At 36.6% G+C, this 27,591-nt stretch overlaps 1 protein-coding gene across 1 annotated transcript in view; it reads right to left on the bottom strand.

Annotated features, from left to right (window-relative positions):
- Positions 1 to 27,591, bottom strand: part of LOC122790988 — a 542,539-nt gene that overhangs the window by 252,695 nt on the left and 262,253 nt on the right. The window contains exons 4-5 of the mRNA XM_044058711.1: positions 22,375 to 22,487; positions 2,039 to 2,138 (exon numbers count right to left, since the gene is read on the bottom strand). Coding sequence (XP_043914646.1) covers positions 2,039 to 2,138; positions 22,375 to 22,487 — 213 coding nt within the window. The remainder of the gene's footprint in view (positions 1 to 2,038; positions 2,139 to 22,374; positions 22,488 to 27,591) is intronic.

Below are 27,591 nucleotides of genomic sequence, written 5' to 3'. Positions count from 1 at the left end.
AGCAAAGAGAGACTGGGATTTTGGATGCAGACCTTTAAGGAGAATAACAATCATACAGAATATTATATGTATAAAGTTGTAGAAAATATTCTAAGAATTAAACCAACATGGGAATAGAGAAAGGAGATTCTGCTGGTAGGGATGACTGTAATTAGGGATACAGATAACAGGCAAGAGGGCAGACAAAATTTATTGGAGAAAACTGGCAAAGGAACAAGGTACTGGGAGCAAATAACTAGAGAAGGAAAAGTAATAGAATGGGAAGACATCAAGAATATATTTGGACTACAGGTTAGAGATTGCCTTCCCTATCAAAAATTGATAAAAAATGGAGTATAGGGAAAGATTAAAAAATAGGGGTGTCCTAAACAAAAGAATAGCACTGGTAGAGTTTTTAGTAGAATCTAGAACATAAGCTGCCATTAAAAAGGAATAATTAGTACAGCATATAAAATATTGCATGATAACTATAAGAATTAATCAGAGGAGGTTAGAAAGGATTGGGAACAGAAACTGGATAAGCAATTCACAAACAAGCAATAGGGGGATATATGAATGTCTCCCAAATATGCAAGAAAATCTAGAAGATTTAGGATTTTTGCTTGGAAATGTTTACATAGATATTTTTATACTCCAAGTAGACTCCAAAGAATTTTTCCTTAGGCAGACAGCAAATGTTGGAGGTGTGATGGGGAAGAAACAGGTAATTGGGAACATATTTTCTGGGAGTCTGATGAACTGGCAGACTTTAAGATCCCCTGCAGACTGCTCTTTTGGAGATGTTATGTGAGCAAAGTGGTGTAACTAGGAAAATGAGTTTTCCAAGCTATAATACAGAATTGCAATTGCCTAGACACCATAAGGCCTTGCTGAGTCTACTTATAGTGGCTGCCAAAAAAGCAATTAATAGAAAATGGAAATCAAAGTCTGATCAAGTGTACTAGAAGTAGTGAATACAGTGACAGAGATAAAACAACTGGAATTGGGATCTCTAGAAAAGGGTGGGAGAAAATTACATAGAAAAATGGGAATTGTGGGAACAATACATACAGGGAAGGAATGAGGTTTAAAAGAAGGCAGGGCTTGAATGAGCTATGTAATGTTGGACCATGTTGCCGAGATGATAAGTGATGTATAACATTTGCAGCGAGGATTATGTCAGTGTGGTTTCTGATGTACAATGCTTGCAGCTAGGATTGTGTCAATATGGTTTGTTTTCATTTATATAGATATATGATTGCCTATGTCATAAGTGATAATTTAATAAAGATGTTTCTTGCTTAAAAAATAAAAATGCCACTAAAGCCAGAAAATGCCTTAAATCCATTAATATCCTACATGCCTCTAGGCATATGTGTTTTATTAAAGGGAGGACTGAAGAATACTGATATGCATGCTGGAAAACATTTTAAAAAATCTACTGACTCAGTGATGTGATGGTTTGGGAATGGCAGCTGCTTTGTAGGCCTTAATTATGAATTAATAATTAAAATAAAATAACTCATTTATTCTCTCTTCCTCATTTCATTGTTTTAATACATACTTCTGATATAATTAATAAGAGATTAAATTTTCATACTTGCTTACACAGTAGTATTAGAAAACTTGACTAGAACTTAACTTGTATGTTGAAGATGTTTTCTGTCTGTAACAATTTCTAAAACATTCAACCAAATCCTGATTTTAACTACTATTTTTTTATCAAAAATGCATTTTGAAAATATCAACTAATATACAAACGAAGAGGAACTGGTTGTAATAACTACATAAGAGTTAATACAAAGATAATTTTGTACTGGGCAGACCTGCCATTTATCTGCATTTGTACATTACAGATCACCTTGAAGGTTTTCAAGATATTCACATACAAATGACAAACAGGAATTCAGACTTAATTATTCCACAAAAGTTCCAGGCAGCACTATTAAAGCAAGCAGAGCACAAAAGTTTGAACTTTTGAAGTGGTCAAAAGTGAGTTTTAATAGGTCCCAATTTTGTAAGAAAGTCTAATATTAATACATTTGGCTTTAATACTTACTGTTGCAGGGTTTTCAGTGCAGTGTGAATACATCTTTCCAACTGATGAGGGTCCACCAGTAGTTGTTTTACTTGTTCCTTACCAAGTTCTAAAAGCATCCCTATGAAAAGAAACAAATTTCAGGTTATTAAGCAATTACACTCAGTTCATACAATCTGCATCTACTCATGTTCTATAATTTACAATTGTATTCCTAATGATGGACAGTATAGTGGTGAAATAGTGTTGCTGCTTTATAGCAATTGGCCCTCCAATTTGGTCTCTGGCTGAGGCATCTTCTGTGTAGAGTCCAGATTTACACCTTGCTTGCCTGGGATCTCACTGGAATTCCAGTTCCTCCCCAAACCCAAAGACATACAGCAGGAAAACTGGGGAGTTTCCAAATTGTCCTTAGATACGAGTGTATTGATGTGTCTATCGTGTGATGGACCAAGATCCCATCTAGGACTGACTTCTTGCCGTACATCTCCACTGCTCACCAGGATCACATCTAGCTCCTCATGACACAAATAAATTAAACAGGTAATAATAACTGCAGAAGTTCCTTCAGGCTTACAACTTAATGAACATGTAAAAGCAACCTTTAAAAAACATATTTTTCACAGTGCAATCTCAAGAAGCTGATCTTTTCCTGCACTCCCAAGCACAGCACTTCTATATCACGCACCTATATAGCCTTGTTAAGGAAATGAATCCCTAGTTACCAAGCATAAAAGACAATGAAGAGCAACTTTTATATCTCAGCATTCAACTATGACTTGTGTAAATATCTGCTACATAAATATTTCCCTGCCTTGCACTATGGTGCAGAAGGATAGAGCTCTGATAATGATCCAGGTGACCAGGGTATGATCAGTGACCCCAGCACTGGTGGAGCCAGGTAGAGAGTGAGAGGAGTGAACTCCTGGGTGGTGGTATCTCCTAGGTGGAAATCACTGCTCATGCATCAAGGAGACCTGGAAAGCTGCTTGGAGGCAGCACCCATTATGGACGTAAGGGGACATCCAAAGCTATCAGCCAACTGCACACCCCTTCCTGACACCTCACTCAGTGGGTGATAGAAAGGCAGGGGAGAAAAAAAGAAGAAACCTTTAACTCTGTCATGATGGCTGCCTGAATGATGACTACTTAGGGCTGATCCTCTCCCAAGTGACTGGGAAGAAATGGGACAACTAGTTAGGAAGGGCAGATGATCTACAGACAGTAGGGTCAAGGAGTGCAAAACAATTCCCTGAACTCTGCTGATAATCTACAAAAAATTTCATCACAAGAAAATCTGTTCATTAAGATTCAGCACACTTCAGCACTTGCTTCACCATTTTAATTCATGCACCAGCATGTCACAGTCAAATATGGATTAAAAATGCAACTGCCTGTGCTTATGTATAGCAGATACCACAGCAGTCTCATGGGATATTTCATCTTTACAACTTGCTTTTTGAAATGGCATTTAATGCAAGACAAATAAAATAAACTAGAGAGACAAAAAAATTAAACTCATTACACAGAAATCAGTTCCTATAAAACAAAATCAACACATTAATGAATGTGGAATGCATGGATACAGTTCAGCAGTGCTATGTAAATGTTAAAGGTATAATCTTCAAATGAGAACTGTAAAGCTGGAGTGGTACATCAGACAAATTATACCATGACCCCCCATTAATATTCCAAAACATGCACACTGATTGGTCAGCGTGCACGTTGTAAATCGACTTATACTAATGGAAAAAGGTCCGGACTTTTTCCATTAGTATAAGTCTTTTTTAAAACACTGTCCCGCTATGTTAAAGGATTTTAACATAGCGAGACAGGTTTAAAAAAAGCAACGGAGATCTCCATTGCTTTTTTTAAAGCTGTCTCGCTATGTTAAACTCCTTTAACATAGCAAGACAATGTGTAAAAAGCAACGGAGATCTTGCTTTCTCCATCGCTTTTTTTTAAACCTGTCTCGCTATGTTAAATGGGTTTAACATAGCGAGATAGCTTTAAAATAAGCAACGGAGATCTCCGTTGCTTATTTTAAAGCTGTCTCGCTATGTTAAACCCATTTAACATAGCGAAACAGTTTGTAAAAAGCAACGGAGATCTTGCTTTCTCTGTTGCTTTTTTCAAAACTGTCTCACTATGTTAAATGGGTTTAACATAGCAAGACAGCTTTAAAATAAGCAACGAAGATTCTCCGTTGCTTTTTTTAAAGCTATCTCACTATGTTAAACCCATTTAACATAGCGAAACAGTAAAAAGCAACGGAGATCTTGCTTTCTCCCCATTGCTTTTGCCCACAGCTCTGATGTACTGCGTAGGCATATGCATGCGCAGTACATCAGAACTGCCGCAGAATACCAGACAGCTGCGGAAGGGCAGCAAGGAGGCATTATACAATGCCATTATTTAAGAAAAGTAATTATTTTTTTTCTTAAATAATGTCATTGTATAATAGCAATAACCCACTTCTGGGTGTGGGTAATGCCGGATTTACCCACGGTTGGCTTTGATTGGCCACTCAGGCTTCGCCCTCATGACCAAACCATGCCAACCGTGTGTAAATCCAGCATTAAAAAATAAAAAATAGCCAGCAACAGGTTGACTGTGAGTAATGATAGAATTTAATAATGGTAATAAGACTTCATCAAACAGACCGTTTTTTGTTTTTTTTTTGTAACACTGAAGAAGGCCAGGTTAAATCTAGGCCGAAACCGGTCTGTTTGATGAAGTCTTATTACTATTATTAAATTCTATCATTACTCACAGTCAACCGGTTACTGGCTATTTTTTATTTTTTACTATATGTTACTGCCGTGCAACTTCCTCCGTGCAGGGGAGCCTTTTCTTAAATCCAGCATTACCCACACCCAGGAGTGAGTTATTGCTATATTAAACCATGCCTTATTACACTGGAAGTTATCAAAATTGTGTGGAAGGCTTTCAGCAGATTTTTACTTGCAGACTGTATTATGAAAGACAGGATGTGAATTTATTTATGAGATTCTCTATGCACCAAACCTGAAAATTTACTATATTATAAAATATTTTTGTCTGTATATATACCAAAAATTAGCTGTTAAATTCAAACAGTTGTTTGGAAAAACAGTCAGGATGCAAGTAAAAGATTTTGGTAATGAAAACAGCCAAAGCTAGGTAAGGTAGTATTGCCAAAAGTAATATGCTTACACATCTTTTGAGATCTGTCAACCGATTCAGCTAGGTTATTTTCAGGTACCCAAAATGTGGTTGCTTGATTTTCATTTGTTCAGGCATTTTGTTTTGATGCCTAATCCCTCCCCATGTGTGTCTGCTCACTTCACACTGTAGCAATGTGTGTAGGTTCAACCTATACTTAGTTTAATTTATCTTAAATAATAGCTTCTTATAAAAGAGTGAACCACTATTTTTTTTTTTATTATTTTCAATGATCACACTTTCTGAAATGGAGATCTTTGGAGTGAAAATAAAATGGGAAGCAAAGCCTATAGGGCTAGAGATGAATCACAGACTGTTTTTGCAGCTGACAGGGAAAATTATGTTTTAAGACAAAGGGACAATAGCATCTTTTATATTATACATTCTCAGACACTGCAGTAAAAATTCTGGCAAAGCATTTAAAAAATGGCCATGTTAGGAACACCTGTAGAAATGTCAGTACAAATACACCAAACTAGCTGCCTAATAAGAATCTACAGCAGTTCTTAATCTAGTAAGTAGCTGGTTTTCCAGCAGTGAAGATCTCTCTGATCCAGTAAAGTATGATCTCATAGATCTAGACTAGGTGTGGGGGAGTGGGAGCACTGACTGGATGGGCTAGTGTGCAGGGATGACAGATAATCTTTTAATGAAAAAAAAAATCAAGGAAGGATATTTTGAAAAGGTAGACAATTAATGACTGGGTACTGACATATCTGCCGAATGACAAGTTAACAGTAAGTGCCTGCGCATTTCGTTGTTTAACAAAACAGTTTATCCATTTCAGCTGTGGATATCAGTAGACCTGTTATCCTCCAGTGTCCTTAAGTGTTCAAATGTTGAGAAGTGGGGACTAGCTGGTGGCCTATTCTGCCAGTAAATAACCACCAATATGTACTTATTGCATTTGATATACGAGAAAATGAAACGTGCAGTAGGGTACCTGATGAAATTTATTTTTCTGATACCTCCAGCTCAACACATCTGAAAATTTTCTAGGTTATATACTCAGAGCTTGTGTACTTTCTGCATGTATACACTACAACTCCATGTTCGGTCTCTATACACTTGATAGGCATATGTAACTCGCTTACTTGTGCTTTCCAATAAGTTCTACACATATTCCCTATACTGTCTTGGGAGTTACAGAGCTTCCACAAACCTAGGTCAGTTAACATGCAGCTCTTATCAGATACAAAATCTTAGCTCCTTGTGCTACTCAGCCTTTTGTTGACACCTGTTTCAACTATTTTTCTCAATTCTTTATTATGTATCCAACTTCTATATCCCTCTTATTAGTCGTCTGGAGCTTATTCACCTCTCTAGCTAATTACTACTTTCTGTGCACCTTAGAAAGTATGGTGGCTCAGCGATAAGGCAGGTGTTTTACAGCTCCTGCATGTCAGGTCAAATTCCAGTTGTTGGCCACTATGTGAAATCTGCATGCTCCTCTTATTTTCTCTCACCATGTACTCTAAACTGTAAACATAAATGTATGCAGGTGTGTGTGTGTACAATGTATTATATACTGTTACACAGCATGGTGGTTCTACCAGGTTAGTGCCCAAAACATAAAAGAAACACGTCAGGATACGGGATTTTGGATGAGCAAGTACTAGAATTAAGTTGTTGGACTATTTAACTACACAAAAACGCCTTTTATATAGAAGAATGTACAAGAGTAGAATAATGGGGGATGGTCCCTTAAACCAAGACACCCCAGGCTGCAGGTGTCTTTTTAAGGCAAAGGTTAGGAAAATATGGCAAAAGTCATCTGGGAGAATCCAGCTGAATTTGTCACATGCTTGGGGAGTCTGTTGCTGAAAGACAGACTGCCTAAGGCTGCAACAGTTAGCTCCAAGAAGACAGTCCAGAGGGAATTCCATGACAGCCAGTAGAAGTTCAGGTAGTGGAAACCTGTAGGCTGCATAACCAGATTTTGGTAAAAGACGTTTTCATTTATTTTAGCAAAGAATGTCCAGTCCATAAAAGATAGTGAGATATTTAGACTTTGGTCTGCTGTTTGTGAGTATCCTATCGACTGTCAACTTCTTTTGGGCTTTAGGGTTGTGAAAGAGACTGTTTTTAAATGGGCCCACCCAAGGGAGCAATTCCACAAATTGTCAGCACTGAAAGAGATACTGTATGTACCTGTGTTAATTGCCACCGCTGATTCTGATACTGAATGGTGCCTTTATCCTTTTGGTAACATTTTGTTGATTAGCCCATTTTATGTTGGGTTTACAAAAATGCACTGTTATTTGAAGTATCAGGTGTATTTACTGCCTGAAATTTCAGATCTGGTGGATTCAGTGGACTGCTGCATCATCTTAACTTCTCATTCCTCCTGTTGCTGCCAAAACAGTGAGATTTTCCTGTGGTAAGTGAGAATAAATTCTTGTGCTGCTGATGACAGAAACAAGCAGTGTGGGTCCTCAAAGTCAGTCCAGAAGTGTTTCTGCCTAGAGGATATATGATGACAACAAAACTACAGCTACTACCACTGCCACTGACATGATAGTAGCAGTGTTAGTTAACTCCACATCACAAATAAGAGCCATACTCCTACTTTAGCTGCTGAACAGTTTCAAACATCTGGAAGCCTACCTGTTACCTTTTGAGAAAATTTCAACCAGAAGCACTGGGACTCATACAGATGGGCATGTATCATTGCAGTTCATCCCACAGGAGAGCCCCTCCACGTGGACAAGGACATTCCTGGCTCAGAATGCAGTGATTCTGACAAGTAAAGAAAAAAGTTTACTAACTGAGGCAGGAGTCAACTCAGAAATGCAGGCTTTCACATTTCATGAGTTGAACTTTATTTTCGCGAAAACATGTTGTGCAATTTTTGCTAAATCTTGAAGGATTAAATAACAAAGAAAAAATGACAGAGATTCTGGAAAAAAATCATTTCACAGAGCTCTGCTAGCAATCATTAAAAAGTGAGTGTGGCAGGTTGACCCATAAGACACCGAAAACTGTGTGACTTTAGTAGAAAGGATACTATACTAAGGAAAAGTGTATAAAGAAACACCTGCCAAAGTAGCAGATAAAACAGTAAACAAAGTGAAGACCATTTCTTCCATACTCTGCTTTAGGTAAGAGAAAGCAGAACAATAAGAATTATGGAGAGGAAGCTGAAGTGGAATCTCCCACCCAAACAGTTAAGAAGATTGGAGGAAATGCAGAGAATATGGAATGTGATCAGGTAATGATCAGACTGTCAAGACTGCATCCTATTACTGTTCTATTTAAGTGATTAATCAGAATACATGTGCACTCCTAGAATACAGTACTTTGGTCACTTTGATGAAGATATAGTACATCTTCAAGGAAAAGTCCCATTTATCAAAATCTGCTGAGGTGGTGTGCATCCATGGGGAGAGAAGGCATTACCTGGTTACACAGGTGGAGGTATGAACCAAGTCTGGGAAAGTCCTGCATCCAGCAGCCATGGTGCAATAATCCATGATGTAATAACTCATAATGACTCGCTATTTTTCAAGAATATCTGGAAACAGTGGGAAGGGGATAACATTAGGGGAACTTTGTCTAGTTCCTGGAGTACAGATGAAACCAAGACAGTTCACTGGCCAACAGATCAAGGCACCTCCCCAGCCTAGAGCCTTGGAGAGGACCTGAGAGACTGGGGGTAATATACAGGGTTTGAGTCAAATTGAAGTATGGATAAATCTGTCACAAAAAAGGTGCACTTGCCCATGTATTACAGAGATACCTAACAAAGGAGGGGGGGTGCCAAACATACTGAAGGGAGGCAAGGTCCTAAAAATCCAGGATAGGTTTGAAATGAAAAATAATGAAGATCTTCATTGTAAGAGTTGTGCTTCAAGTCAAGAAATAATGGATGACAGTCCCTTAAGACACTGGAGTGAAATACCTTTCCTTGGACATGAACAACATGTGGAGGTTCCTATATCTGCCGTAACTTGACACAAAGTAAGGCCTTCTGCTTCTTGAGTTACACAGGATGAGGAAAACCTCTGTCTGTCTGACCTCAAGGTAGATCAACTAAATATGAAAAAGGCCCAGTAGGAAGACCAGCTGTTAAGTTGCACTAAGTAATATATATCCAAGGAAGCAGTGGAGAATGGTCCTGTTGCACTAATACCAGCTTATGCCTCTTATGAGATGCTGAACGACCTTATCTATCAGACAGCTAATTAGAAAGAGGACATTGTACATCGCTTGTTCATACCCAAGTCACTCTAATCAATGGTTATGAATGAAAATGTCCCGCTATCATGTACTGGGGGGCTTACTTAGGTAAGGATATAATCAATGCAAGAGTCCTAGTCAGCTTATATTGGCCAGGAGTTTCATGTATGCACAAAACTATTGTGCCAGGTGTACTGAGTGTCTACAGACAGTCCTTTATCTAGGCTGTAGGAATTCTTTGATTCCACTGTCAGCAATCAAGGTTCCATTTGAAAGGATTGCTATGGATATCGTGGGACCATTAGTAAGATCCATCAATGAACATGAGCATGTATTGATGATTTTGAACTACTCCACTCGGTTCCCCAAAGTTATCCTTTTTCAGAAGGCTAACTTCAAGGTAATTGCTTGGGAACTAATATTACTGTTCTCCCAGGTAGGTGTACCTAAGGAAATTCTAACAGACCAAAGTACCCTCTTTATGTCCAAAACAAAGATCCAGTGGCAAAGCCTACAGGAAACACAGTTGCAAACCTTAGTGCATCATCCCCAAATGGACAAGCTAGTAGACTGCTAGAACCATGAAATCCATGTTAAGGAAGGTTACCTAGAAGGAAAGAAAGTACTGGAACTACCTGTGAATGAAAGTTGTGTACTTTTCATAACATTAGATCACTGTTATCCCTCTCCATCTGTCTTGACAGGTGGGTTAAACAACTCGAGATGGATTCCAGCCATCAATAATTTCAGGGCTTTTCCAGTGCTCAAGCCCTTCTCCCTCAATGCTCTGCACTAGCAGTACTGCTTCAGATTAGGTTTGCTGTAAAAATGAAGGAAATAGCCTTTAAAGGGATGCTCAAAAAGTGGGCAATAGTGGTCAATAAATGTGCCACATGAATGCCTGAGGACTGCTCCATTATGATCTTCCAGAAACAAAACAAAGGATATTATAGCAATTTGGAAGGTGGGAAGGAGGCCAGAATGTCAAGATGGATGTAGAGGGACAACAAGGAGCTTGCATTATGTTAAGTACATAACTTCTTTCTATGTTGTCTCCATCATCTGTTTCGACAGTCTCTCCAGGAACAGAAATTCTGAGGTGGCATCATGGCAGGATGCCTTTGATTATGGTGGAAGCAAAGATTGCTCTGGATCTGGAATCAAGATCCACTTTGCAATGCTTGACAAAGGTGTGCACATTGGACCAAGTTGCTGCAGCACAAATATCATCGAACAACGAGTGTTAAAAAAAAAAATCAGCGAAGGAAGAAACAGATCTACTAGATTGTGTTCTTGGTTTGGTTGAGAGAGGCAATTCTTTTGTATTATAAACAAGGGAAATAAAATCTGAGAGCTATCTGGACAAGAGAATTCAGAGGCTTTGGATCCCAATTTAGTTTGAGTAAGACATAAATACGTGATATTCTTTTTATAAAGACTTTGTGCATTGTAAGGAAAATATTAGTTGATGGTGAACATCTAAAAGGCATGCAAACTGTATTCACCTTTGTTTGAACAGATGGGAAAAAGACAGGCAAATATATAAATTTCTTCAAGGCTGACTCTGTGGCTACTTTAGACACAAAGCCAGGATTAAGTTTGAAAGACAGAGTGTCTTTATTAAACATGAAACAATGGTTGTTTGCATGACAAAGCCTGAAGTTCATAAATTCAGCTGACTGAGGTTACAGCCACTCAAAACAATGTTTTCAAAGAAACTTAAATTCAGTAGCAGAAGTAGGCTCAAAAGGAGGCTGGATGACAGTTCGCAAATCAAAGTAATATCCCAAGGAGGAGTTGCATCTTTGATAGGATATCTCAAAAGAAAGGTGTTGTTTAGAAATGCTTTACACATTTTTTTATAGGTGGTATGGATGAATCATTAGCGCAGTTGTGAAAATAGCTGCTAAACAAACTTAACACTCAAGCAACTGGCACCAGGGGGAGACATACCTGCCAAGAATACACAGTACATAGTTGCACTGCATTTTGCTATTTAAGTTGGCTTACTCTTGGTATTAAACATTAGTTTCATTTTTCTGTACTTAGTTTATGTCAGGCTAGTTCAGGACTAGCATTTGCATAAAGGCAGTCCCAGACTAATCAGCTTAGAGCTTAGGGTCTAGTCTAGCTGTTTTTCACTCCCACCCACCTGTTGTAGCTGTGCTCTTAAACCAGTGCATCTATTGTTGCCTGCTCCTTATGATAATTTGACAACATAATTCCCTCCCTCTCCCACTTTACTGGCTACTGACAATAAGCATATAAGAATTATTTTGTAGGGTCACTTCCCAAACTATTCACCAGGCTAAAGACCTTTGATAAAATTGCTTAAAATTGAGTGTACTGTTAGTGCTTGCATTATTTTGGTGTTAAATTAGTGCATTTTTATTGCAAAGATCAATGCAATGTCTTAACCAAGTACCTATGCAATACTAAAGTGTCATGCAAGTAAGTGTTCAGTTCAAAAAGTGTTAAAATGTGTTTCCAATTATGTGCAATATTAGTCTGTCTACCTGCATGTCCATGATGTAATAGCTAGGTGTTATATGTGTAAATGTCTGTAAAAATAGTCTATATGTTGTCTGCACATTGAGTCCGGAGATATGGAATTTCATTCAGTTTTTGCACTTGTGTGACTTCTGAATAACAATAAAGTTTACTATGCCTATTCATGGGTCATGGGTTATTAAGTCATGGATGCTTTGCTCGTAAGGCAGGAATTAAGCCAACCAAATATTGTTGTTACAGGTGACTCCACTGTAAGACATATGGATGTACCTCTTGGCAGGCGTAGCAAGGAAACAGTGATGGTTAGTTGCTTGTCTGGTGCAAGGATCAGTCAGATCATGCATGCACTCAAATACCAGTATGACACTGTCCTAGTTCATGATGGTATGAACGACTTGAGATTTATTTGGACTATGAGGAGGAATATGATGGAGCTCTCAGACTGTGTTGTCAAAGGCAGATATGAGACAATTTGTAGCTTTCAGACTATTTGACCATGGCAAGTATGAGCCTGGCATTGAGCAGCATTCAACCTTTTCCAAGGATGACTCTGCAATGCGTTTGGCGTAATGGTTAAGGTCTTCACTTCAAAGACATAAGGTACAAGGTTTGATTCTCACCTCGGGTTACTGTCTAGGCTTAAAATGGCCCTTCAGGGCAATTAGCCTAGTATGCACCTATGAATCTATATGAACAAAAATAATAGACTTTAATAACTGACTTAATTTTTGGCATCATTCAAAGGGGGTGCAATATTTGTCAGCCTGGGAGGATATGATTGACAGACCACACTGCTTTACCAGGGATGGTCTACATCTACCCCCTCTAGAATTTTGATTACTGGCAAAAACATTGTCCACCCACCATAGTGCCATTTTTTGGCAATGCTACCCTGATAAACTTGCCAACAAAATGAAACAAATACAGGAAAATAAGGTCTTACTGATAAATGACAGAAGCCTAAAACAAGAAACTCTACTCTCGACAAGCCCTCCTAACCTTGGTTGACATTGATGTCTGTGTAGTAATGGCTTAAAATGGTGGCAAACACTCCGTCTGACCAGGTTTGTAATGCCTTACACACTTTTAGACCTACTACTGCACAGGAGAAGAGAATCGCATCAAGGCCAGTAAAGCAGCATGATGCACTAGAGCTTCTTCATGTCCAAATAACCATCAGAAAGGTCCCATACTATATTAGCTAGCTACAGAACTCTTCTGGTGACCCACAAAAGCCACAACGTCTATGTTAAACAAAGCTCATCCCTGTCCATTTTCAAACACAACTTGGATCTACAGATGGGAAACAGAACATTTACCTCAGGACTGCCCCCTGTACTACTAATGGACAAAGACAGCTCCTAAATGCTTTATCCCATGCACGAGTCCCCTCCAATTATCTATGGTGTAATCCAAGTTATTCTCACTAGGGGTAATATATAATTGACCATGATAAGAGTAAGATCAACAGAACACCAAATGAGATAAGGTTAATTCAAGAAACAAAAGGGAACTTGGCTAGGCTTAAAATGGCCTGCATGGGCAGCTAGCTTAATACTTCCCTATTGATTTATAAACTTATAAGTCCAGAATGAAAGGGGGCAGTAAAAGGGTCAAGCCCATTCTCCAACACCCATATTAAAAATTTTTCCATTTCCTCTTGTAAATCTTAATAGTGGAAAATATCTGTGGGGTGGTCAAAACTTGTAGTGAAGGAACTTTGGCCATCACTAGTACTAGAACTGAAGAAACCAAGGTCAAAGAAGATGAGGCCATACATAAGGGAACCAAACTTATCAGGATCAGAACAGAAAAATGTGCATTATTTTTGCCTTGCACATGGAAGTTTTTTGTCATAACTTTGTGATGCGTGGAACTTGTGGGTAAACATAAAGGAGGTCAGCTGGCCAAGTATGGACAAGAGCATCTCTTGATGAGTGTCCCAGATGAGAAATGAGGCCAAAATAGCTGCTGCACTTTGAACTAATTGGAAATGCAAAAAGGTCGCAGCAAGGCTGGCCCTAGCAGCTGAAGATTTCCACTGCCACTGTATGAAACCACTTGTGAGGCATGAAAATGCAGTGAATCAGCTTGCCCACTAGATTACTGGCTTGACTCGGTATGTGCATTGAGAAAGCAGTGAAAAGACATTGCCCACTTACTGTCATGGCTTCTTAACACAGAAGAGAAGTGCACCCCCCCCCCATTTATTGCTGTACCCGACCACAGGGAAAGGAAGTCCTGATGAGCCTGTAATTCTAGAAAGATCGCCCTCGCCTTCAGGATGTTGATGTGAAGATGGGCCTACTGACTGGTCCATGTTCCATGAAGTGTTCTCCCTTTGAAATGTCCCCTCCACCCCAATAGGCAGGAGTCCAGAATCACCATGACCATGGAAAGGAGGAGGACGAGTGGATGTCCTAGCTCTACCAATGGAGAAACTATACACCAAGAAATATGATGAATGCAGTGGGAGGAAATCCTGAAAGGATGGTGAAGACAATGTGTCAATGACCACCTGACTGCAAGTGTCCACTGCAGAACTCTCATGAAAAATCTTGCATGAACAATCAGTGTTACTGAAGCTGCCATGGATCCTAGAGATGCTGGTGGATTCAGAGCAGTGATGACCACTTTATTGCTCTTGTGGATGTAGTATTTTATAAAGATTTTACTTCATACATTGTTGCTGAGCTGCTATATGGGAAAATGTTAGCGTTGATAATGTGTTATATCATGAAAGTTATTACCCTAAACACACAATATCTAATACTGAAAAAAACAGTTTGCTTGCATGGTGTGAAACACTAACATAAGCATAACAGAAACCTAGCCACTGAAAAGTATATATTTTTGGGCCAATGTTATCTTCAGCAAAATGTTCAGAGGTCAAAGGAAAATTATACAGTAGCATAAAGGAAATACTGTTGACTCTGACAAAATTTGTCACAATTGTGTCAGTTCGGATGATACAAATTGATGGCTTGTGAGAAAATGAGACACATTATAGAATATAATGTTGTAAGTAATACCACTGAACACATCATATAAAAAGTGGGATATTCTTTCAAGCAACAGCACAATAGGTACTACTCTAAGAGAGGCTTCCAATTTTCTTACATAAGAATAAAAATTATATAAACCCATTCTGCATAATCAGTTATACAGTCATCATATGATGGTACACAATAACGTAAATAATGCAGTAACAGCTATGTTTCTAACAGCAATATGTTTCAAGACTCTCAAGCATGGAGAAAACATTATTAAAATATGTAGGCTGGCAGTCAAACCTACCTAGGGCCTTATTTACATCATCAGCTGCAGCTGTGTGAAATTTTATATAGGAAACATAGAAAGAAGTCTACATTTGCAGATACCTGAAAATCTGAGATGCACCAGGGATGAACTTGCAAATGATCAAATTTGATCAGTCCTCTACACTGGTAAACAAAATTAAATAAATAAAGAAAGAAAAGAAATATAAATAATGCACTCGCTAAACATATGAAAGAAACTCTGCATGATATTATTTTTATTGTACATGTACTCTCAAAAAGTACTGTGTTGGTGACAAGAGCGCACTAATTTATTACATGCTGAAAGCAAATGGAGGTTGATACTTCTAAGAGCTCTGATTTGAAAGCCAATGTTATTCCAGGGGGATCCATTGTGTGACAGCATGGGATGAGGTGCTCGGCAATCCAGTTTACTTCTCTAAGGATGGTCTGCAAGGCTTCTGCATACTATCTAAAGCTTTTGTTTTTCCCTAGTACTTCTTTACGTAGAGTCCAGTTAATGGACATTCCAACATAGCTAAAATAACTGGGCCTGAAATGAGATCACATTAAGGTGCCTCTTGTCAATGTCAGAAGTCTATACAGCAAATTGCCTGATGCATTCCTATATTTGGAAAATGTCTGTACTTGTGTAGTTATTGAGATTTGGTTTAAAGATAAAGACTGTGCTCCCTCTACAACTTGAGTTTTGCACTTTTCATATATTTAGACCCAATGGCAACTGTGGTGGAGTCTCCATATGCATCATGGAGCACATTACCTCCAGGCACATCCCAGGGACTCACAGACTTAACTAAAATGAACACTCTGAATAGGATTATTTCTAGATAGCACTAATTACTAAATTAATGGCTTGTTAGAGAACACCTTATTTGCACCCAATGATCATATAATATTCCTAATCATTCTAAACAATTTCATTATTCTTCTTGACTTTAACTATCGTTCAATAAACTGTACCTATATATCTAAATGTAAGAACTGTCCAAAAATTCTTAGGCTTTCCAAACAAAAACTCTGCTGAGCAGCTGGTAAACAAACCTACTAGGAAACACAGCATCCTTGACCAGATTCTTAACAATATGTCTCCTTTTTGTTCTACACCTCTAGTATCCCCTTCTCTGATGAAGTCTGAACACAAACTTGTGATACTCTCCCTTAAACTCCCAAAAGTCCTTATTGCAAACTCCACTGAATTTTAGACCTACAAATGTGCCAACCTCAACTTAGTTTATGATCAAATATTAAAATTCACTTATGACTGCACCACAACTGACCCTTATATAGCAGCAGCGTCACTAAAAAAATTCTACACCCATTTAGAAAAATACATAGACCTAGCAGTTCTTACCAGAGTTAAGTATCATTGGAAATTCAAAAATAAGTCAACCTGGTGGTCCACTACTATAAATAGTCTACAACAACAGAAGGAAACTCCTTAAATTATACAGGAGACCTAATACCCCATTTCTTAAGGAAACTATGAAAAGCAGTACAAAAATGAAAATTACTATCAGGTTCCATAAAGGAGCCCATTAATGCACTTAGGTTTGTCTCCAAAGCCCAAGACAATTATAAATCCTTTATCTGTGTTAGAAAACTAAGAAACTCTGCCCTATATTACTCTGAACATATTCATAATGATGTCTCCTATTCTGACTGGATATTGCCAATAGAAATTAAAACAAATGGTGAAACAGAAAGCAGGTGAGCCACTAATGAGGGGGAAATTAAAAGGTATAGGGAAAGAAAATGAGATGTGTGCAAATACAAGAGGGGGAAGGTGAACAAGTTAAAGGAATGATGCTAAAAATAATATCATGGAATGTGAATGTCATTACAAAATACAAATGAGCAAGAGGCCAGATTCAGCAAGGTTATTACAAAGTATACACTGTGTGTATACTTAGTGCAACCTTTCTGAATGAATAGACAGCAGAAGCCCTGTGGTACAGCTGTTATTAAATTCAGAAAGAGTACACTTTGTGGTAACCTTTATGAATCCAGCTTCAGATGCTAACATATATAACAAACACTAATAACTGACAAAAAACAGTCCCAACTGAAGGTGGTAATAACCAGAAATAACAACAAAAAACAAAAAACAAGGCACTTGGAGGGAAACTGAAGAAACTAACTCCAAAGAAATAGTGTAACTACAGTTTATTTTTTGCTTTCATACTCAAGGGACTTCTTCAGAATAAATCAACCAAAAACACAACAAATATATAAAGGTAAAACCATTCAATGAAAAACAAAAGCTAATTAGGCAATTAAACTCATTAATTACTCTAAATGACTTAGTTTTATGGATGGTTCCATAGATGTTGATGTATACCATTTCTTGTATATTGAAAAATCATTGTTGGGTGCCCTATTCTGCATACCCAAAATACATAAAGATGTTAACAACCTGCCTTTTCGTAAACCACAAGCAACCAAAGTGGAGGTGTAAATTCAACTGTTTCTGCTCCTGACTATGTCACAGAAGGAATCTCCCTAGTTGTTGATTCTATACTCATCCCTACAATTCAGAGATTACCTACACATATCCAAGATTCTTGGAATTTTTTAGATAAACGTAGAAAGTTGTTTTTTTGTAATTATAAATTTTCTAAGCATACCAATGTTTTTCTCACTATGGATGTTTGTTCTCTTTTTACATGTATTCCACATGATTTGGAGATTGAATATGTTAGAAACTATTTTAATGTTTTTTTTCTAATTTGAGTAAACAGGAAATAAGTTTCTGCTGTCTTCTCATAGAGATTTTATTAGACAACAATTATTTTATGTTGAATAACAATATTTATAAACAGATTAGAAGGGTCACCATGGGTTCTACAGCCACCCCTCCTTATGCAAACTTAGTTTTGGGGTAGTGGGAACATGAAACCATGACTCCTCTCATTTCTGAATTTAAAATCATATACATCAGTCATTTTGTGGATAATCTGTTTTTGATTTGGAAGGAACTGAGCACGATACATTCAAACGTATTAATGCTTTAAATATGTGTTTTAACTTTTTTAAAGTTTACATTAGGACAATGTGGGTTACAAGTGCATTATCTAGATATACAATTGAGATGGAATGATAAAGGTATGGTGGAAAGTAAGATGTACAGAAAAGACATTTTAGTAATGATTATTAACATTTTATGACCCCTGTTTTATGAAAAATAATATTCCTAGGGGAAAATTTATCAGGGCCTCTAGATTAACTACAGATAATTATGAATTTGAAAAAGAAATAGAATTTTCTAAACAGGGGTTTTGATCTTTTTTTCCTGAAAGCTAAAGCAAGGGAAGTTAAAACAAAAAGGGAGACTATATACCCCTATTTTACTAAATACTTTTGGTTAAAACTGGAAGTAATAATGTTAAAGCAGGTAGTATGTGTTGTTTGGACATGACTGTTGATACTGAAAGTATTAGATCTATCATTTTAGATAACTGGAAGGTTTTAGAAGGAAATCCTGAGTTAATTATTGTATTGGTCCTAGTCCCAAGTTTATTTATAAAAATAATTTTAATTTAAAGACATTATTAGAGCCAGATAATACTAAAATGGCTATATGCCCTTATAATGAAAACATCAGAAAAGGTATGTATAAATGTGGTGATTGTTCTGTATGTTAATTATTTTAGAAGGACCTTTTCTAAGTTTAGAACACTAAGTCTACCATTCCAGTTCCGGGGGTTTCACCTGTAAATATAAGGGGATACTGTATGTTAGTTTCTATTCAAGCTGCAATGCCTATATAGGCATGACTACCAGAAGTTTAGAGGTGAGAATCAAATAACATCTCTTTGTGATAAAATCTAGAAAAGAAACAAATGCTTTGTATAAACATTCCCAGATATGTCCCACTTTTAAGAAATTTCTCTTCAGTATTGTAGAATTAGTTCCCTTACATATGTGATGGGGAGATTACACAAATAAATTGGAACAACAAGAAATGGTGTGGCAACTTAAGCTTGGGGCAGACAAATTACTTGGTCTTAATGATGTTATTAATATTAAATGTTTTTTAAAAGATAAAAGATTGAAATTATTAAAATGTGACTGAGTTTTTAATTTTGGAGTATCTATTTCATATTTTAATAGGTGTATAACTTTAAGTCATTTATTTAGAGTAATTTATGAGTTTAATTGCCTAATTAGTTTTTGTTTTTCATTGAATGGTTTTACCATTATAAACTTGTGTTTTTGGTTGATTTATTCTGAAGTCCCTTGAGGACAAAAGAGGAAAATTAATTGTGGTTACGCTATTTCTTTGGGGTTTGTTTCTTCAGTTTCCCTCTAAGTGCCTTGTTTGGTGGTTTTTTTTTGTTATTAAACACTAATAATTTGCAGGAAACATATCCTGAGGGCAGGAAACATGAAGTGATTAGAAGAGGGGTTAATCAGGGATGATGATACTGTCAATAGTTCACAAGGCAGAAGCAAAGGAGTGATAACACTGACTCTGAGGGAGGCACCTTTAGCAGTGGAAGAGCAATGAACAGATCCACAAGGAAGGTATATAAAGATAACAGGACACTGGCTAGGTAGCAGGACTACTCTAGTAAATGTTACATACACCCAAAAATTAAATAAAGGAAATTACAGGAGATACCAGCAGAAATAGTAAGTTTCCAACAGGGAATTATGGTAACAGAAACAAGCTTGATGTAAGCAAGTGTCCCAGAAGGCATCTGATATCACTAGAGAGTAAACAACTAGCCAACTACATGATAACATATGGCCTGGTAGACATAAGAGTAAAGAGGAGCACACAAGAAAAATGTACATATTATTCAGAGAAATATGGTACTTATGCTGGTTAGAATACAGAAAAAAAAATCAGACACACCTTAGGATGTTGTCTGACCATTTAGCAATATACTTGGAAACAAGGGTAGGGGTAGCAGAAGGGTGGGGAGCAAGCCACTGGTGACTTCTATTACACTGGTTGAGGTCTAATAAGAAAAAGGACATAGCACAATATCTGAAACAGTAACTTTTCGGAATGACACACCAAGAGACACTTCAAGAGAAAATGAGGGATGAAATCTGAAGAAGATTAAGGAAACAATAAGGAGAATGGAGCAGAGTATAAACAGATTAATAGAAGAGAAAGCAAAGACCTTAATCTGATGGATTTAATAGCAAGGAAATACATATCTATAAAGCAAGCATACTTAAATGTCACAAAACACCAGAAGTACTTGTCTCAGAGGCTCAGGCAACAGAAAGTGAACAGTCCAATAAATAAATTAAAGATCATCAAAACAGGAGAAATGCATAAAGTCCCAGTGGCTAAAGCACAAATATTTGTGAGTTATTACAAATTTATACACCCTCCAAGGACAGGAGACCAGAGAGAGATGGCTAGAATTACTAGAAAATTGACTTGAGGGATTAGAAATCCAAAAACCTGAATATGGTGTTGGGAAAGACTTCATGCTATCAATAACAAAGAAACAGTTGAGCAATTAAACAATCAAGCTATGAGTAGTCACCATGGACAAATGGAAAATGTGTGAAGTTATGGAAGAAGCAAAGAGAGAATATAACATTAGTATAGCATGAACTTTTAAATAGGATCTTAAAATTCAAGACAGAACCATAGATGTGGAAGAAAGCGATAGTATCACTGAAGCCAAAGGAAGGGAAAGACCCCACTAGCCTGGAATCCTAGTCTCAGTCTTGAACCATGACTACAAAATCTTCCTATCAATCATTGCCAAGAGATTAGCAAAACTCTCGCCGAGAATTATCAACCACGATACATTAGGATACAGAAACATACAGGAGGCCTTTTGTAACAGTAAGCCTGGGTGATGAAAAGACATTCAGCTGAGCAAATGGGATTACCTATTTGAAATCTTCCAATATATTGGGTTCCCTATGTACTTTACTGCGTTGATACAGGAACTTTATCAAGGAGCAATGGTGGTAATTAAAATAAATCAGGACAACATCTGAGGTCCAGATACAAAGTGGCAGGCAAGGATGCCCTCTAATCCCTTATGTGCACTTTATCTAGCCTCAACAAAAGCGTAGGAGCACAACGGCTTGACGAATCCAAATATATTCACAGGATAAAAAAGTTACTCTGCTCGTCCAGTAAGAACAATAGCTCCACAAGATATAATAACAGGAACGTTCTTTATTTAGGACCAGTAAGCGCTTTCACCCTTGGAGGGCTTCATCAGACTGTACTTTATCTAGAACCACTGGCCTTAAAGATGGAGACAGGGGCAGATAAGGGAGATGGAACATCTTAATGGTCTATATTTTTTTGGTCCATGTCCATTACAATCGGTTCCCTTTTTTATGCGCTTAATTATTTTCTGTCTTGTGTTTTCCCATATTTCCTTCCAGGAATCAGATGATTTTCTCATAATACAACCTCTTAAGTATTGAATTCTATAGTTCAATACTTACTTGCATCTTCACAATCAGTGGCTAAAACTGAGAGAGACAGGAGGGTCCTACCTATTATAAACCCTAATTCCCCAAACACTCACACACACGGTACAAACTGATCAACCTCAACCACTTATAGGCAAACCTCTATTAATGTGAAATGTCTTACAAATAGCACAGTTCAGGATTTCTTGTTCTGGTTACACAACACATTCCAAGCTGAAATAATTTTCACGCTTTTTCCCCTTGCAATTCACAATATCAAGACCAACTCACTACTGGCCAGTCATTTATAAAGTACTATAATTAATGGCTAGAGAAATCAACTCACTGTTGGGAATGCTTGAATGTTCTTAAATTTCCTTACTTAGTATACAAACTTTTTCCTTCTTTCTGATCTGGTAGCAGTATACAGTTAACAGCAAAAGGGTGACAATAAATTAATAAAAAAATTAAATGCCCTTAGTATGTTTGTGATATTGCATTGGTCATGGGTATCTGCCTTGTAGAAAGGAGACAATGAAATATGCTTGCACTAAACTTTAAACATATGGTACTAAAAATGACTTAAAACAATAAAAGACTTCAGTAATGCCAAACATTTCTTAATCACTTTTGTAAATGCAAACCAATACAATACTTAAATTTTAAACTTACAACTGTTCCTCATCTTCCTAAGCTACTTAGCTAACATCAGAGACTGATTGAAGTGCTGCAAGACAGTATGTATGTAATCAATTTACTCACCAGTTATTTTCTCACTGTGCCCAGTTTTGTAAACATCTACTAGATCATATAGTTCTTCCCCAAGTGTTTCCATAGAATCACATTGCACTTCAGTTTTTTGTAGTTCTTTGTAGCTGAAAAAACATAAAAGGAAGATTCATTTTTATGTCAGTATTTTCAAGTGCAGAAAATCAGTTTTAGAGAAAGAGCCACAAATAATAATGATGAACAGTTGCAATTTCATAACTATAATCAAAAAGACATGCATGCAAGCATTCAACCTGACAAGATCTTTACAGACGTCTCAATGAGGAGACCATAGTCCCAGTACATCTATACTGACATGAAGGCATTTCAAAGACACTACTTTTAAAAATGTTTTCTGCAGCTAATATGCTTCCAGTAATGTCCACCATCAACAAATAATACACTATTCACCTGTGGTCAGGGTGTTCAGTAACAATACGGACACATGTACATAGCTACCAAATTTCACAAATATTTAATGGCTATCAGCAAGGCCACCAACTTGCATGCATTGCACCATATGAAGCTCCCCTGATACTAGCACTGAGTTAAGGCATTATCCTCTTAAAAGAACAAAGCCCAATTTTCCATATCCCCAAAAGCTAACTATTTTACTTTATACTGGCATTTGATACTGCAGTTTAAATCCATAACTGACATATTATAATCATATTTTACTCTGGCAGCATATAACAGGCTATCAGTAAAATCTGCAGTGTCAACATTTACTTAAAAACATTTTAAAATTTAAAATAATTTTATTCAAATATTTTTCATTAAAAACATCATAAACACTGTGCCAACCTTGTAGAAAACCTCATTCATTATTCCTGCTACACAAAGGTGGGCCCTCTATCAACCTCTCTATTGCCCAATAGCAATTCTTTCACCCCTCTCAAAGATTTTAAAGGTACATCCATCACCAGCACGGCTGCCACCCATCCCACAGTACTTCCACTACCCTATTTAGATTCACCAACACTAAACTCCTACAGGAACCAAGGTAAACTAGTCTTGGCTACCTTTCTTGACTTATCCAAAGCATCTGACATGATATCGCCCAAGAAACTTCTAACCTGCCTCTCTGACCTCAACTTTAACATCCCCACTCTGCCCTGTTTCAAGAGCTATCTGGACAACCACCACCAGTCTGTGAACTGGATCAACTCCCTATCTCCCCCACTCCCAGTCACCCTAGGCATATTCCAAGTTTCTAGTTTTTAGCCCATCAAATACTGTACTATCCCGAAAAAAAAACCTCCCTGATAGGTCTTCTTAACTTCTACAATTCTAATAGACAACTATGCTCCAGCAACAAAGCCTTAATTGAAAGCATCTCATGCAAAAACAACTCTGGGGAATCTCTCTTTGTCCATAAAATTGGTAAGACTTAGAACAAACTCCCTCCTGACCTTAGACTTCTAAAATGTACATCCTATTTTAAGAGTCTCCTGAAATCATCTCTACACCAGCCATTAATGCAATTGCAACAAATCTCCATAAAGCCACGTATAACTATAGGGATATGTATGAAGGACACAAGTGCATGCCCTGTCATGGTTGCTATATAAACGCATTATATACTGTTCATCATATGCAACACCTGTCTGACAGCCTCTAAGTTGCTCACTGTAAATATTGTAAATAATGTACAAAATGTTATCTGTTCATCCATCCCAGGAATTGGGCAATACTGCAAATTGATATTTTTAAGTTACACACTACATTTTGTACAAAAATGTTATCTTTCATTCAACACAGGAATAGACAATGCTGCTGATATTGTTTTTCTATTGTAACATCCACCTATAAACATTTATCTATGCACTGTCATATTTTTTCTCATCTCTACTGCATTTTTGCAACTTTGGAATTTCATGTTAATGTAATTTGCATGTTTCTTCTACTTTTTATGGAGCTTTTCTCCCCAGGACTCTGATGAAAATAGACACTTGTTGTCCAGTTGGACTATCCTGGATAACAAATGTTAAATAAAAAATAAATACATCTAAAATACCACTCTTCAGAGTCTAGTATCATTTCTGGAAATCTCAGAACTATCTTGCAAGATTCTTTATCAATATTCTGTATTTCAAATATTGTGGTGTCAACAGTCCTGTGTCTGGTACTTCTTGCAGTATAGTTGGAACTCCATCTGATTGACCTTTACACAGTTCCCCTAAGTCATCATGTCTGAATGACTGTCTGGACATATCTAGGCCCCTCTTAGTAATACATCTACACCTCTTATAACATAAACCTGACCTCTGAAAATGACAACTTAATTACATAATGTACTAAGCAAGCATCATCACTATGTAGGGAAACAACCAAACATGTATTAGGTAGGGAAATTTTTAGATGGGAAAGATCTCATTACATGTGATAAAAACATCAATTAAGGAAACCATTTAGAAAATGGATTCTAATGAAATTTAGGATAATACTAATATGACATATAGGTAATAAGTATCACATAGTTGATATTACTGATCAGACAAATGAAAATATTATAACATCTTCAAGAGGAAACAAATAAGAGATTATAATTTTAGGTGATTCCGTGTTAACATCTGTTGAGGTCAGTTTAGTGGATTGGACATGTATAACACACAATAACAGCTTTGCCACAACTGAAACTGACTGATGTGCCAAATGTACTATAAAAGTTGACTTTGATGAAACCTAGATATGATGCATTTGTACTTCATACAGGAACAAATGATTCTTGCTATAATTGAGCACCTGGAAAGATTAAATGCCGAGTATATATATATATATGCTCTATATATGCTCAGTAAAACTATACTATCATTTTCACAACTTGATTATATGTCTACTAAAGCCCACCATATATTTAATAAAAGGCTAAGGCAACTTAACTTGGTGAACTGATTACATACTGGGAAGAATGCATTAATGATTTTAGACTCTTTTCTTAGGATATGTTATACTTATATTAGCATGAAGCTTCATAAGTGGCTGGTAAGATTACTGAACAGATTGGTCTTTTTTTAATAAAAGACAGAGTACCAAACCACATATTAGTTAATGAGAGGTTGATAGAAATGTGAAGTGTTTATTTTGCAGTGCCAGAAGATTGGGAAAGTTTTTGATGAACGTATTAGCTTAATAGCAAAATAAAATTATAAAATTGTTGCTATAACAGAAACTTGGAATTCACCTTGTTTTCATATGCATGAGTCTGTCAAATCTGAGTGCTTATTTCAAAATTCTAAAGGTGGCAGGATTACTTTCTGAGATCATAAGACTACTTTTTTCCTGTCTTGTAAAACAGATAGTAGACTCTGAAACCATTTATGTCAAGATTTTGATATTAATAGGTCAATTTATACTTATCTTGTTTTAAGTTAATGTACTCCAGGTGTGGATAGTTAAACTCACTGGAAATGTTTATTAAATTTAGAAAGTTATCTTGATAATAAACATATTTTTAGTTGGCAAATTTAATTACCCCGGAATTAACTGGAAAACTTTGTCTACCAACTCTAATTTTGAAAAAGAGTTTCTTAACATTATTTCTTTTCATGGGATGACCCACCGATTTCTAGTAATATGAGGAGAAAATATATTTGATATTATAGCTACTAATATCCCTGAAAAAATAAAGTGTTTGCAGGCTCTTTCGCCTTTAGGCTTGTTTGATCATAATTCAATAACATTCAAGGTGGATTTGCTAGGAACAAAGGATATCTCAATTTAAAAGATATACTTTGGGTGAAACTAATTATTACAAACTGACTTCACAAATTAGTAATGTTGATTGGCACAACCTAGCTTCATTTACGGAATATCAACTTGGGTTCTTGATATCTGAAAATGTACTGTGCAACTGTGTTAAAGCATCTGTATGTTACAAGTATGGAAACATTTATTTTCCTAAGCGGTGGAATAAAGTAATATTAAGGTTATAAAGAGGGAATTATAAAACCTTAAAGAAATTCCCAACAAATACCAATAAGGAAAAAAAATTAAAACCATCTGTAAGAATTTAAGATTGGAAATTAAAATGGATAAAATGATTATGAAAATAAACGGACTAGTAATTCCTCCAATAAGAAAGTTTATAAACAGATTAACTCAATAAAGAATATGATACTAATCAGCACAATTACAATTAATGATGAAGTTATTCAAGATGCCTATACAATTGTGAATGAATTTAACAAACTCTTTGCAAATACTAGACAAGATTTTTTTTGTGACAAAAATGACTGCTTAGATCAAATTGCCGTTTCTGGACCATGCACAATTATTTCTAATTTTACTATCTCTAAGGCTCATAATGAAAGAAAGAAAACATTCTATAGGACAGAATATGACATCAAGTAATTTATTATTCAATATTAAAGCTAAAATAATACACAAAAATGGGCATAATGTTAATAAAATTTTGGCAATTGGTACAGTTCCTAATTTCTTAAAATTACCCTGTATTTCACCAGTTTACAAACATGACAAGCAACATCAACTAAAAAACTAAAAGCCAATAAGTTTAACATCATTAGTACAGAAGTACTTTGAGAAATGTTTATTAGATCTTATGGGTAATTCCAGTAATTTCTTAGTGGTTAAAGACACCGAACACCATAGTTGTATTAAAGGAAGAACAACTTTGAGTAACTAAGAAGTTTTTATGAACAGATACTTATGGTCTTAGATCTAAGATTGTTGATGGGGATAATTTATTTGGATCTTGCCAAAGCTTTGAGAGTCTACCATTTCAGGTTATTAGGAAATGTCATTAGATGGCTCTTGAATTGGCTGCTCAATAGAAAGCAGTGTGTTAAGATTCATAATTTTCATTGTGATGATTTACCTGTTAAAAAAAGAAGTTATGTCTTACCATAACATTCCATCTGTATTGTTGATCCTAGTTCAGTCATTACTTATGGGTATCGGTTTCGAGCTCGGAACTGAGCCGGCCATTTTCCAAGCTCGCGTCAGTTTCAAACTCTTGAGCTAAACTCTTACCCACAATTCCCCTCTCCCTGTATCCTCAGATTGAGTTTGCAAGTTAAAGACGGTAGAGGCTACATCTGGTCAAATACCCTCAGAGAACTGGATGGTGAGATCCACTAGAAACCACAGGAGGGGGAAGGAGGGAGGGTCGTAATGACTGAACGAGGATCAACAATACAGATGGAACGTTATGGCAAGACATAACTTCTTTATCTGATATTGTTAATC

The sequence above is a fragment of the Protopterus annectens genome, chromosome 16.part0, assembly GCF_019279795.1.
Source record: "Protopterus annectens isolate FY-2018-M chromosome 16.part0, PAN1.0, whole genome shotgun sequence".
Lineage (NCBI taxonomy): Eukaryota > Metazoa > Chordata > Ceratodontiformes > Protopteridae > Protopterus > Protopterus annectens.
Note: the sequence above shows the minus strand (reverse complement) of the source record. Positions and strands in the feature narration are given on the sequence as shown.